The 15492-nt window shown below is 29.5% G+C and overlaps 2 protein-coding genes across 5 annotated transcripts in view; one reads left to right on the top strand and one right to left on the bottom strand.

The window, feature by feature from the left end:
- LOC140439667 (uncharacterized) overlaps positions 1–15492 on the bottom strand; it is a 226478-nt gene that overhangs the window by 117705 nt on the left and 93281 nt on the right. The window contains exons 8-9 of the mRNA XM_072529728.1: positions 13881–13975; positions 8256–8441 (exon numbers count right to left, since the gene is read on the bottom strand). Coding sequence (XP_072385829.1) covers positions 8256–8441; positions 13881–13975 — 281 coding nt within the window. The remainder of the gene's footprint in view (positions 1–8255; positions 8442–13880; positions 13976–15492) is intronic.
- LOC140439669 (paxillin) overlaps positions 1–15492 on the top strand; it is a 127176-nt gene that overhangs the window by 87390 nt on the left and 24294 nt on the right. The window lies entirely within an intron of this gene.

Raw genomic sequence — 15492 nt, 5'->3', positions numbered from 1 at the left:
GGAAATACTAATTATTAGTTTTATTAAAAATTATTTTTTTCTATACTAATTTATTTTTAAATGTAAGTTGTACATTGTAAGTTTTTCACTCCAAGAAAATAAATAATTTTTTTGCTTATCGTTTATCTGGTTTAAAGATTTATTTAGTATTGTTGAGAATTAAAACAAAATTATGTTTAACTATTCAGAAGAATTTATATATAAAAATCGATAAAAAGATGAAATATTCCAATATTCCAAACTTTTGGACATATGTGTATATATCTTATGATAAAAAATAATTGTTATATCTTTATATATAATCTCTTTAAACTAAATAATCTAATTTACTCTCATGACTGTATATTAGCTATTTTCATTATACCGACAATAATTTGGACATACAATTAATTTATTTTTTTTTTGTACACTACCTTAAAATGCCTTAAAAAGTATTCTCAACTTTTAACACAAATGTCCCTATAGGACCGACAATGATGAAATGTGATGATGTTTATTAATATAATACATTCCATGATATCCAGTCACGAAATCAAAACTCTCTTGTTTGCAATGTAACTGATATAACTGAAACCATCCATGATAATATTCCGACATATAAAGTTCTATATGGCTTAATATTTAGTTTTCTCTCAAGATCGACATCAAATTCCAAATTTTTATTTTCCAATCTATATAAAAAATAATTGTTTTTAATATACAAGATGTACCTCCGGTATCGTTGTGTTTTTGTTTATTAACCTGTAAAATTTGATACTGTTTTAATAGCAAGTCCTTCGTTCAATATGGGTAACAATATCCTACTACTTTCTACATTCATATGAATAATGAGTGCACATATCTATAATATTTTTATACCCTATACATTACCCTTTCATTTAAATTTGATTAATTTTTATAAAGATATAAATGTTTGCATCTAAGATTAAACAGAAAATCTAACAAAATCTTCATAAAAGGAGATTTGCCTGCCAAGGCATTTTTTGTATAATTTTCTAGATTTATTTTAGTTTTGTTGCACACGATTCTCTCACGATCCCACGTAATTTGTAAGCACATACAGATAAACTGAAACGATGCCAACTTTTAGGATTCCACAATTTTTGGTAAATGCAACAATATCCTATCAAAACAACTGTTTAGTTTGAAAAGGTGCGTTAGAATAAAATGTTCAACAAAATTTAATTATACTAAAAAATAATAATAAAAAAGCCCTACGAGAATATGATTTACGAAGGTAAGTAAATAAATATATACTACCATGAAAACTAAATCTGCATTAATATCATATCATGTAAAAGTATCCAATGCCACAGTACCTATGTATAAATGATTGAACGAAAAAAAAGGAAAAGTCAAAATACATAAAACAAAATCCAGGTTATGTGACGAAAATTGTTCTGTAATCAAAGCTTTAATATATTATCTATTGATATTATGCACACTTCGCAAAAATAGAAATAAAATACTGAATTCAAATTAAATCAACTAAGCTAATAAAAAAGATAGCGGCAGGTGTTGTCAATTTTTTATATATCTTGTACCTATATTTATCAGCTGTTAAATTTGATTTCATGTTTCTTATCACAAAAAAACCTAAGACTGTTATTACCGTAACAATAATAGGATCGTATATGACTGCATGCGGTCACCTGCATGCAGTCAAACATGCATGTGTATACAGCTTATGTTGACATAAAGTTACCACATATTATGTAGATTATTTCTTAACTATTAACTGAAAGAACGTGATTGTAAAACACAAAATTTAAGGCAAAAGGACATCATATAATTATGGCTTAAAAACTATAGCGGTACAAACCTATAAACAGTATAAGAATATCAGATAAAAAAATGACTTAGTTATCAGCAATGTAAATTGTGAGTGAAAATAAGAAAAATACGAATTTCACACTTCAAATATAATAGTAGTACATCGACTATAAAAATTATTACGTTTAAGATAAACTGATTGCGGTCTCATAGTTACTAGTAAAGGATTTTAGGGCATTAACATTATTGCTGCGATATTTTCTAAATAAGTTTATCATTTTTTTAAATACAATGGAAAAATTAAACCAAAGATAGAAGGAACATATGTAAAAGCCAGATAGTTCAAACGGAAGAGTAAAATGCTGATGTGATGAAAATACAAAGGTATTAAAATATTCAAATCGACTCAGATTGAATAAGTCTCAGCTTGAATGAATGCCTTAAATTAACTTAAGATTTATAATCGGCAGTTGAAATTGGCCCTTGTTAACTTTCTTGCATACTGTAGCTTAATAACTAGCAAACTAACCTGCTATACTCTTAAATTATTAAGTTGCTCTACCTCCTTATAGACGACGCCAATGCAAAGGTCGGAGGAGAAGATAGGTATATATAAAAACATAACAGGGGGTAAAAGTAAACATTTGAATACAAATGATAATGGCCAAAGATTGATTACATTCCCAATTGAAAACAGGATGAAAATAATGAGCACGCATTTCAGGAGAAAAAATATATATAAATGAACGTGGAAAATTCCGAGATCAAATGAAACTAATCAAATAGACCACATCTTAATACAAGAGAAGTTCGCTAATTTAATAAGAAATGTGAAAACGTGCAGAGGGGCTGACGTAGACTCAGATCATTTTTTGGCTAGAATTAATATGAGAGAAGCAATAATTAAAAAGCATAAACGAAAAAAGAAAGTGCTACGTAAATTTAATTTTGAAAAATTGCGAAAATTTGAGATAGCGCAGGATTATCAAAAGGATATACAAGAAACCTACGCCAAACAAGATAGTACAACTGTGAGTAACATACAACAAAAGTTCTTGAAAATGACAAACACTATAAAGGAAGCAACGTCGAAGAACATACCAAGAACAAAAAGATTTAGAGAAGACCACTGGTTCGATGACGAATGTAGAACAGAGTTAAAAAAAGATCAGATTTGAGATTAAAAAGTACGATCGCAAAAACAAGACGACCTTGAAAGGTATGCCGAACAACGAAAAAAAGTAAAGATAATTCTAAGCGAGCGGAAACGGAAGTATATGGATGATAAAAAAAAGCATATTGAAAAAAATTACAAGAAAACTGAAACAAAAATTTTTACAAAAAGATAAAATACATTAAAACTGGATATCAGAGAAAAACGATGAATGTAAACAGCAAGGAAACCTGATAGTGGACGAAGACCAAATATGTGAAAGTTGGAAAGAATATTTCAAAGAGATGCTAAATGATGGAGTGGCTACTGAAGCAAATTATAATGTTCCTAAAACTCAAGTAGTAATAGAAAAAATACCAAAGCCCACAAGAGAAGAAATTGAAGAAATAATAAAAGATATGAAAAATCAAAAAAGCCCCAGGGAGAGCGGCATTGTGATTGCTATGACTATAACATTTCAGCACAAGTACTTTCCATTGTTTACAAAGCCGCCTACGATACAATGGACAGAAGCAAATTAATAGAAACGCTAAAAGAATTCCAAGTGCCAGAAAAAATAGTAAGATTGGTAAAAATGACAATTAGACAAACCATTTGTACTGTGAAATGCAACGGTACAGTCTCAGAAGAATGCGAAGTGAAAAAAAGGCGTTTGCCAAGGGGATCCGTTGTCTACATTGCTATTCAATATAGTTCTAGAAAAAATTGTAATGGTTAGTGGGATAAATAGGTCCGGAACCGGAACTATTTTATACAAGAAGCACCTATGCTTAGCATACGCTGATGATGTGGTTCTCATTGCAAGAAATGGAAAAGAACTATCAAATATAGCAAAAAGACTGATTCGGGAAAGCTCTAAAATAGGAATGAAAGTTATTATTAATAAATCTAAGTACATGGAGATCTCGAGCAAAAAAGGAATACACACCAAACTCCTTTAAATTGGAGGTGGAGGATGGATCAGTTGCAGAATTCGAGAAGTTGGATGAATATATGTACTTAAGTACTCTTACGATCTGACATGCAAGGAAGAAACTGAAATCAATCTGAGACTGACCAAGAGCAACAGGTCTGCTGGAGCCATGAGCAAAATAATTAAGACCAGAGATATATCTCGTAATACAAAAATAAGAGTATACAAAACTATAATTAGACCCACAATGCTATACGCTGCCGAGACATATAACGCTACAATAACAAAAGTGTGACAAATAATAAAATAAACAAACAAACAACAAACAATTGATTACATATGTTAATTCATAAATTGTAATATGTATTAAGGTCTAAATTTTAAAAGCGAGGTCTGGAAAACCAAAACTATACTAAATTTAGGTATGTAAAACTAAAATTAATATTTTGTAATACATATTTTCATTAGCATTGATAACAGCTTGTAGTCTTCGGTGCATCTGCGTGAAAGGAACTATGAAATTGTCTTCTTCAGAGAGCTCTTCCCAAACCTGTTGTATACCGTGCCACGGCTCTTCAGCATTTTGAGGTATAAAATTACGCCGATACAACCGTTTTATAATAACCCCTCACACATTCTCGATTTGGTTTAAATCCGGACTGTAGCTGGGCCACGGTAAGGTGTCGATGTTGTTATTCTGGAGCCACATAATTCTTCTTATAATAAATATGGCATAAAATAAAATGGTTAGGCAAATTAGAAGATCGATATAGTATTGGTTAAAATATGTAGGAAAGTGCAAAATAATAAAATACAGATCAAATTATTATGAGAAATAATGAAGGTTAAATATACAACTTAGTTAACATGGCCCAGATTTCACTAGATAATGGAAAAACTTCCATTAACTAGATGCTGGATAGTCAAGCAAGTCATTTATTATAGACCATAAGGTAAATACAAGAAAGAAGTTATCCATCATTGTTTCGCAAATTGTATTCTTTTACAGAGGGACGACCTGATTTGCATGCATTTTCAACCGTACCAGTTTCTCGAAATTTCTTTTTAATCTTACTTACGGTTTACTGCGTTATGGTTTTTTCTGAATATTTTTCATTAAATAAATTACACACTTCCATCTGAGTTGGCGATTTGTTTTTTTACCCAATCATCATGAGTATTTCAATTCTTTGCTTTACACTTAAATTCATTTTCACTTCAAATTAATTGTAAGCAGTAATACCGAACGTTCACGAATTAATACAAGTATTATACTACTTAATTGTTATTTAACGTTACTAAAAATAATTACAATTCACTAAAAACTGGTAGTAGGCTACTTTTTTGCAATTGATAATAAATAATTTATTTTCTAAGCGCATACCTATCTTTCAAATTATATCCATTAGACCACGAGTATTATACTTTTTTGGAATCAGCTCATTTTTATCGATCTAAAAATGTCATACAATATAAGGTGTTACATTTAAAAAAAGAGCCGATGACATCATCACCTTAATTTATATCAACTTTTATAATAAAATTTTGTTGTAAAATGTAAAACATTAAACTTAAAAATCGACCTGTTTTAAATTGTTTTAAAAAGGCTTTTCTTAGGAAATATCGAATTTATTCGATATATATATATATATATACATATATATATATATATATATATATATATATATATATATATATATATATATATATATATACTGAACACCTGTTGACATAATAATCTTACCGTATCGAACTTCTAACAAAATCATTGAAAAAAAGTTATTTTTATCTATAAGTGTTTGTTTACTTTTACTCACTCAAGATAGATTCATGATATATATCTCATTAACGTAAAAATTTCACTCCCACGTTGCAATAAAATCGAATTACAAGTAGGTGGTGGTCATCTTGAGTTGTTCGAACTACTACAACTTGGACAATCGCCAGACATTTTCAACATCTGCTTGTTTATGGCGTGGATGACTCAATTTTGCATTTGTTGGCTATCTATATTAGTTATTCAGTTATTTATTAAAACAAGGACGCTTTTTGAGTTTTGGATGTTACTACACTTATTTATTTATTCATTAAAGACAATTTTCTTAACAATAATATAGGGTCACCTGAAACTAAACCTGAATTTCGTTACAAGTATATTGATTCGTTACTATTAAAAAAAACAGGATACATTATTTTTTACAAGAAACTATCGAATATTATTAAACTGTTTTTTAGCTCCACCAATATAATTTAAATATACGGAGTGGCCGGAAGAAAACGAAACAGAGGCATTATCATGAACTGCGACATTTCTGAAAAACCCAGTGACAGGTATATTTTTGATTAAAGGGGGGCACATTTTTATCGTATTTTGATTATTTTACTTTCACTCCTAAGCCAGGGTAAGAATCACCCCAACATTTTTAATGCAATGGGGCCAAATAAGATATCGTTTGAAAGCACTTGCAATTTCCTATACATTAGTCTTTAAATTTGTAAATTCGGTCTAATACTTTAGTTAATTTATTATAAAATAATTTTTAACTTTAAATTGTAACTACTTTCGTATACGCCAATGGTCTCAATTTTAATTCCTTTCTTCGAATAACTTTTGTTTTTTGTCACATTTGTCACACTAAGTAAATGATATGATATAAACATATAAAGAAAGTAGAATTAGATGATTCTCTTGTGACATTAATTTGTAGCCTTAAAAAAATTATTACCATGGTTTTTTTCATTCCGGAGAGATATCATTTCAATATAGTTTATAAACAATAAAGGTGCCAACATGACAGCTCAGCAATTTAATGTACGACACCAAGATAAACACAACAGTAGGAAGAATTATTTAGAAAAATTTTAGAAAGCTGGTAAGCAAGCAGTGGCCGATCCACAGTTTCACTTTAATATTTTTTCTCCGATGAATGTATTTTTTGCATAAATAGAACTGTAAATCCTCACAATTGTCGTTATTGGTCTGATTAAAACCAAATGACTTGCTACGAGTTGCATATACGGCAACCGCTAAAGTTAAATGTATGGGCGGGTATTTTTGGTGGTCGACTGGCGGGATCATTTTACCCGGAAATTTGACTGGCGAAATGTATTTATAAGTACAGGAAGAATTGGTTAATCCTGCCTTGACTGTTATATTTGAATATGATTAACAAGATAATGATTTTTCAACAGGACGAAATATTTAGACGAAATGTTCCACTGTATTCGATTGGTAGGAGAGAAAGCATCGAATAGCCACCTCGGTCATTAGATTTGTCTCCCCTAGAGTTTTTTTTTGTAAGACACCTAAAAAGTAAAATCTATAGAACACCACCGGATCTTAAAAATATTTACGTGAACGAATTGTAGACGAGTGCCTACGAATCACTCGGTAAATGCTTCGGAATGTGGAAGAACATTTCGGACAAACGTTTCTCATTGTATGGACACCAGAAGTCATCAATTTCATTATTTGTTCTTTGGTCAACTAAGAAATAAGTAACAAGGGAAAATATTAATTTTAAAATTATTATTTTTTAATCAAATAAAGTATTGGGCCGAATTTAAAAATTTAAAGACTAATGTATAGGAAATTTAAATGGCTTGCAAAATATACCTTATTTGACCGCCATTGCCATTAAAAACGTTAAGGTGATTCTTATCCTTGATTAGGGGTGAAAGTAAAATAATCGAACATACCGGACAAATGTGTCCCCCTTTAATCAAAAATTGACCTGTCGCTGGGTTTTTTAAAAATGTTGTAGTTCCTAATAATGCCTCTGTTTCGTTTTCGCCCGACCAACCTGTATAAAAATCAATTACACGTTTGTAAATATATAAAATTACATAGACAGGCATGGACGCTTTTAGAAGAACTTTATATAAGCAGTTATTTAGCAAAATCAACAACCAAATAAAAAATGACACGAAATATCACTCTTTAAACACACATTTAAAATTCAATACTCTTAATATCCGACATTCTACAAGATAGTGTACCAAATTAAAAACCAAGGAAATACTACTTCGTACTCGTATATATGTCTCAATAAAAATCATTAAGAATTATATTTAAAATTAAATTAAATTAAAATTAAAAATTATTCACGTATTCTTCTTTGTTTCGAAAAGTATTTTATGAATGTATCTGAAAATATTTTTTTAATTTCTTTGTGATCAAATACACAAAATAGAATTATGATGAACATCAATAGTAATATCAGAGTTTCCGATATACATCAGCATCAATAGGTCTTAAATGTAACCATATGTAAGAATTATTTATCAGATTCCATTCTAAGCAAAAATATATATATAAAAATATAAAGTTTAAAAATATAAAGTTTAAAAAATATAAAGTTCAAATAAAATAATTATATTTTATAATCTACTTACTCTTTGCGGAGTCTGGTCGACTTGGCAGTAAAAGAATCGGCACTTTTTTTTATCTTAAGCTCCAAATCTCCATTACATTGTTTCATTTTATTTTCTTGTAGTTCGTTTAGTATTTCTTTGAGAACTTCGTAGTCACAACCTTCTTTTATTTTCTCTAAAATATGTGTTTCTTTCTCGTCGTTTGACCTTTCACAAGAATTAGAATTAAAAAGAGGTTGTAAAAATGATAAATAACATAAACTATTAAAAGAAAAACAAATTTTATCGAAATAACAATACGTATGACTAGGTATATTTAGGTTTTTCCTAAAAAACCTAAGTTTTAAAAACGGCCTTCATATGCGAGGGAAATGCTTTTAGGTAAAAGTTTTTAGGATTTGTTCCAAAAGGTACGGGACATGAACCGCGACATATTGTGCTTCATTGATTTTGAAAATGCTTTCGAACATGAATATATATATAATGTCCGGTTTATAGCGTCAATCCAATATTATCTTCGGTAGGCGATGGTATGTCATCCTCTGCACATGTCCTTATCAAATAAGTTGTTTTTGCTGTATTTCTTCTATGATGGGGATTGTTCTCTCCGTGATTTGTAGTATTCTTTCATTTGTTACATGCCTTATTCTCGATATACCCATTGATCTGCGCCAAAAATCCATTTCGAGAACAAGAAGTTTTTTCCGTTCTCTTAGTGAGTTGACAGTTTAAAAATAGTTTTTGACCATACTAATAAGTTTAGAGTTTATTATTTATTTCCCATTTATGATTCGTTCTTCGATTTCTGTTTCAGTGTGTGCGTCTCTTTCCCTCTTTGGCCCCCGATTCGGAACATGACGAAATTGCATTTTCACCTTCTAAGTTTAGTTTATCGTTTTCAGCACCTTCTATGCACATGTATTTCATTTTTATCGAGTTAACATTTAGTCCCTATCGCTCATATTTCTGTATAATCGCTTTATCATAAATTGCAGATCTTCCTGGTCTTGTGCGATGACTACTTGATCGTGTGCGATATAAAGCGTATAAAGGGTTTTTTCGTCGTTTAATGTTATAACCATTCCACAATATGATCTCTTCTATTTCTTCGGTGCCTCACTCAGGTAGAATTTGACGACTGTTGGAGATAAACTGCAGCTTTGCCTTAGTCTTTTATTTATCCCAGAATGTTCCGAGAACTGGTTGTTATTCTGTACTTGATCGTCCTCGAAATAAAGCGTATATAGCGTTGTTTTGTCGTTTAATGGTATACCCATTCCAGAACATGATCTCCTCCATTTCCTCAGTGCCTCACTCAGGTAGAATTTGAAGAGTGTTGGAGATAGACTGTAGCCTTGCCTTTTATTTTCCGTCAAAGTCTCGGAGAACTGGTTATTAATCTTAATTTTTGATCGAAGATCGTTGTAAAATCGTTTTATTTCTTTCACAAGTATAATATTAATAGTTGAGCTTTCCAATTTGTACTTGCCATAGTCTACATAGGGGTATTGTATAATCTGTCTTTAAATTCTCAAATAATAGATGAGTTGGTCTATACCTAGCCATTCTTTTTTATTTAGTTGTAGATTGTAGGTGTAGATGTGATCGATGCAAGATCGTTTACTTCGAAATCCTGCTTGCTGTTCCAGCTTAAGTGATTCATATTCATTTTCGACTAGGGTTTTCATGATTTTTCCGTACAATCTAAGGTAAGTGCTGGTAACTGAGATGCAGCGGTAGTTTTTGCAGTCTGTCTTACGAACTTCTTTATGGATCGGTGTAATTTCAGCTGGGATTCCTTCTGGTCCATAGGCTCTTTTATTTTTCATGGTTTTTGTAAGTTTGGTAGTTAGATCGTCTTCAATGTTTATTTCTTCCATGGATTTGGTATATATATCTTCTGGTTATTTGTTGGAGATTTTCGCGTCTGGATTCTTGCAGTTTTTTTGCGTAGTGACTTTTAAATACATTGATATTGATGGTTAGCATGTTTGTTGTATTTATGTCCTCTCTGCTTAGATTTTGTATGATTCTCCAAACCTCCGAAGACTTGCTTCCACCTAGACATTATTCCACTTCCTCGTATTTTCATTTCCATATTTGATTTTTATATCTTACAACCATTCTTTAATGTATGTATTCTTGTATGTATGATATATAACCATAACATAATAATGCAATTTTGCACGCAAATAGTAAATCTCATAGATTACCTACAACAAGGTGATTAGACGCATCCAGCACAATTGGATTCAGGGTGCTCAAGATCGGATGTAATGGAATTAATTACGGGGAGCCTATGTTCAGCAGTGGACCCAAAACGGATAATAATGCTATATTACCTAAATTAAGACCACCTGTATGGAATACATTGTACATTTGTATTTTCTATTCGATGCGTATTATATAGTGTACGATTTTCTGTTTAGGTACGAATGTGACCGTATGGTAACGGTTGCATGTAACATGCATGCTCGACATATTGTGGATAAATTAGGTGGTAATACTTGATCATATAGAAATAGAATTGGAGATTTTAAACATCTCGGAAACCAGAATATCATTTTCTCCTACTAATAATACATAAAGGAGTATTAAATATGGTATTAAAAATAATACCATATTCCGACGGAGGCTACATCGGGATATGGTATTAAACACACTGAAGAATTTTAGAGTGTGGACCGGAATAATAAATATAACACTCTGATTAGATTAACGGTTAATAGGGTTATCTTTTTCAACGTGACAACCATAAACATATAATACAAATAGTCTAAGCGCTGCAATAAATGCCCGTTCCCCCGATGCGACAGAGACTGGCGCAAAGCAGTCTAATGGTTCGAGTTTATCGACCGCGTGACCTAAATGACCAATGGGGAGGTAACATGGTCGATAAACCCGGCCCATTAGATAGAGATACAGGTACTGCTTTGCGTCAGTTTTTTCTGTCGCACTGGGGTAACGGGCACGTATTGCAGCGCTGTAGATTTTGCATTATATATATATATATATATATATATATATATATATATATATATATATATATATATATATATATATATATATATATATATATATAATGAACCAGAAGTATTTGCTGACAACGTAAGGAAGTAAACGTTAAATAGTGGGTTTGCAGCAATAAAAAATGAAACGTGTACTCTTTTAAATTTTTATTCCAAGCTTTCGGACATTGGTTATGTCCTTCATCAGGGAGCTACAAATGTGATGAATTAATTGTTGGCGTTGGTATAATTAATTAAAAAATTCACTACTTGCAAACTTAATGAGGTTGTATCAACGAAGATGTATTATAATGTTGATAAAATTTATCATAGTCTCTCATCTTTTTTCAATATATAAAACCTATTTTTATGTTTAAAAATTTAAAAAAATTACTGTACATCCAAAAACACTTAATTATTCTAAATACATAAATGACATTATTCTGACAAAGTTCTTTTAAATGTCAATTGATAAATTATTGTTTGTGTTATTATTGCATTTATCTAGTAGTAACAAATAGGAGAACATTTCATTTAGATGACCAATATCCGTTCTATGATTCATTGCATTATTATTTTGGCAAATGTAGGCCATTTCAAGAAAAGTCTTTTGGTGATGTTACTTTACTGTTCTACTACTTTGATGTTATTATAATCTATCTGATGCTCATTTTTAAATGCATGTTCACCATTTTTTTTAAATCAGCGATACCGCTTTCCATACAAAAAATCTAAAAATCCTTTATAACCTATTCATTGAAAACTCATACCCAATTATACTACTAAAGAAAATTTTGTTTAACACTCCACAAAATTTAACTAGTCATTTAAGAAACGAAGAAAATCTGTCTGTATCACAAGATAGAATTGGACCTGTAGATCCTTTACCAAAACAAACTTGAATTAGATATGTATCTCTTCCATACATTAAGGACATTGGACAGAAACTAAGTAGAATTTTTTCATCAATTAATAATATCAAAATTGCACATAAAACGGTACTAACAGTTAACAAAGTTTTTTCTAAATTTAAAGACCAATCCGCACTCTTGTCTTTAACGGATGTTGTTTACTGTATACCGTGCGGATCATGTGAACAAGTTTACTATGGTCAAACATCAAGATGCCTTAAAGACCGCATTACATCCTACAAGTCAGATAATAGACTGCATCCTGAAAAAAGTGCATTGGGTAAACATGCATTTAAAAATGGGCATCAGATAGATTATAATAACGTCAAAGTAGTAGAACAGGAAAGTAACATCACCAAAAGATTTTTTCTTGAAATGGCCTACATTTGCCAAAATAATAATGCAATGAATCATAGAACGGATATTGGTCATCTAAATGAAATGTTCTCCTATTTGTTACTACTAGATAAATGCAATAATAACACAAACAATAATTTATCAATTGACATTTAAAAATATTTTGTCAGAATAATGTCATGTATTTATTTAGAATAAATAAGTGTTTTTGGATGTACAGTAATTTTTAAAATTTTTAAACATAAAAATATGTTTTATATATTGAAAAAAAGATGAGAGACTATGATAAATTTTATCAACATTATAATACATATTCGTTGATACAACCTCATTAAGTTTGTAAGTAGTGAATTTTTTAATTAATTATACCAACGCCAACAATTAATTCATCACATTTGTAGCTCCCTGATGAAGGACATAACCAATGTCCGAAAGCTTGGAATAAAAATTTAAAAGAGTACACGTTTCATTTTTTATTGCTGCAAACCCACTATTTAACGTTTACTTCTTTATATATATATATATATATATATATATATATATATATATATATATATATATATTATATATATTATATATATATGTTATATATATATATATATATATATATATATATATATATATATATAATTATAACATATTATAATAATATTATAATATAATATATTTATGACATCTATAAAAAAACCCTACAAATTGTTTTTGTAAGTATGAACCCTGTTGGTTTGTTTACTTATATTCTCAAATCTTTTTTATTTGTAGTGAACTGATGATGCTTTTAAAAATAAAAGCGAAACGTATTCGAATAAATCAATAAAGTAGTTGACGACTTTTATTTGCCAATTATTGGCCGATAAAACCTCTGCTATTCAACCATTGAATATATTCCAAATTTAATCAACGGTCGTATTTTTTACTATTTTTTACTATATATATATATATATATATATATATATATATATATATATATATATATATATATATATATATATATATATATACCTAGGATGATAACTATACACAGATTTTCAGGTTAATTACCTTTTTAATAAGATTATATTTTTGGACTGTTCGATATTCTCTTTTATTATATTTTAGTCTTTTATTTTAGTCCATTTATCGACTTAATTTTTTGTTTGATTAAATTGTTTGGTCTGGATGAATTTTAATCTACCAAAAGACTTTTGTCTACTGTATTTTTCGTGACTATTTGTCGACATCTACGTTTCATTCAATTCTTCATATTCTAAAATTATTATGCCAAGGACATTCTGTATATTACAGTAAACATTAGAATTTATATCATGATTAAACTTCCCGGCTCTATTTTATCGCGGCCATCAACGCAATTAATCACTCATACTCCTCACCTTTGAACGTTTTCATCGCAGTCATCTTTTTTCCTCTCCTTCATTTCCAGTACCAACTGGAGCAATTTCACCACAATTTCCTCATGATTCACAATCTGAAAATAGAATTCAATCGATATTAATACAGAATCGTTGTAGGCTTATTCTAAGACACAATATTTTCGAGAAATATTAATTTCAGTCAAGAAATTGGGTATAAAAAATCAAACTTTTTCTTTATTTAATCTTTGTTAACCTGTGTGAGTAAATACCACATTTTAATGTCCCATAGTTGTAAGGAGGCTCAACGAATGCCATCTATAAGTTTGATCATACAATTTAGATCTTTATTTACAATCTATTTAAGTTTCAGCTCTTAATGGAAATGGAAAATGGAAATATAATTTAAGAAAAAAATAAAATCTTGTTTCCTATTGGTCATGTTCGTTTTGATTTTTTTTAAAGTGTGTCTTTTCAACAGATTTTCACTGAGTCACGCTTACAAGCGTGTGACATGAAAAATATAAAAGTTATTATAAATGTTTATAAGCTAAAAAGTCAGCCGTTTTTCATACCGTTTTTGAATAACAAATTTAATAAAACCTTGAGTTTTTTTTAAAACACCTTAAAAAGTAATCCTCAAAGAATCGATTGCGATTTACAAGATACCTCTAAAGTGCCTGATTGGGCAAGTACAGTTGTTTAAATAGTCGCTCTCCGGGATAAACAAATTGAATAACTTTTAAACTACATTTAGTCGATCCATTTGAAATTTATCTTACTTTAATAACTTATTAGCTGCCATAATTTTTATTAGTTATATTCTATGTCATTATATAAAAAACAAAGTTAATAACATTTATAAATTACTGCAAAAAGAAGGGTTTTTGAAATTATCTCGGTCAATTCTTTATATATTTTAATTTTGAAACTCTTTATATAAAAGAAAATTTTATGATCTATGAAAATTAAGTTACCGGTTTTCTCTAAAATGTATATGAAAATGTAAGAAACGTGTTATAGGCAAAAACTATTTTTTTTTTCACCTTTTACGATTGTTTAACAAAAAACAAAGCAAAATTAGCTGCATGTCTTCACATTATTGTCATCAGCTACCCTTATCATATCATTTAAAATTTTTAAATATCTGTCTAAAAATTTTTTTAAACTTTTTTCTTGCCTAACTAGTTTTTCGCCTTAGACCAAGCTTGGCTAGCTTGGTCTAACGCGAAAAACTGTGAAAAAATCACTGATATTACGTAAAAATCCTATACAGATATTTGAAGGTTCTAAAAAGTATATGAAGGGTAGCTGACCAAAAATCTGTGAACACGTACAGCTGATTTTGCTTTTTTTTAAACAATCTTAAAAATTAAAAAAAAATATATTTTTTGCCTATAAAAACATTTCTTATAATAATGGTAATAATGGTGTAAAATGGTTCAAATAAAAGTTGTAGACTTTAAAGTTCTGTTATTTTGAACGTATCCAAATTATAATACGTAAACAATTGACCGAGAAAATTGAAGAAAAAAACCAATATTTTTGCAGTAATTTATAAATTTTAATAACTTTTTTCCATAACGACATGTAATATAGCTACCTACAATTATGGTAATTAATGAGTTATTAA

This window comes from Diabrotica undecimpunctata, chromosome 4 (assembly GCF_040954645.1).
Source record: "Diabrotica undecimpunctata isolate CICGRU chromosome 4, icDiaUnde3, whole genome shotgun sequence".
Taxonomy (NCBI): Eukaryota; Metazoa; Arthropoda; class Insecta; order Coleoptera; family Chrysomelidae; genus Diabrotica; species Diabrotica undecimpunctata.
Note: the sequence above shows the minus strand (reverse complement) of the source record. Positions and strands in the feature narration are given on the sequence as shown.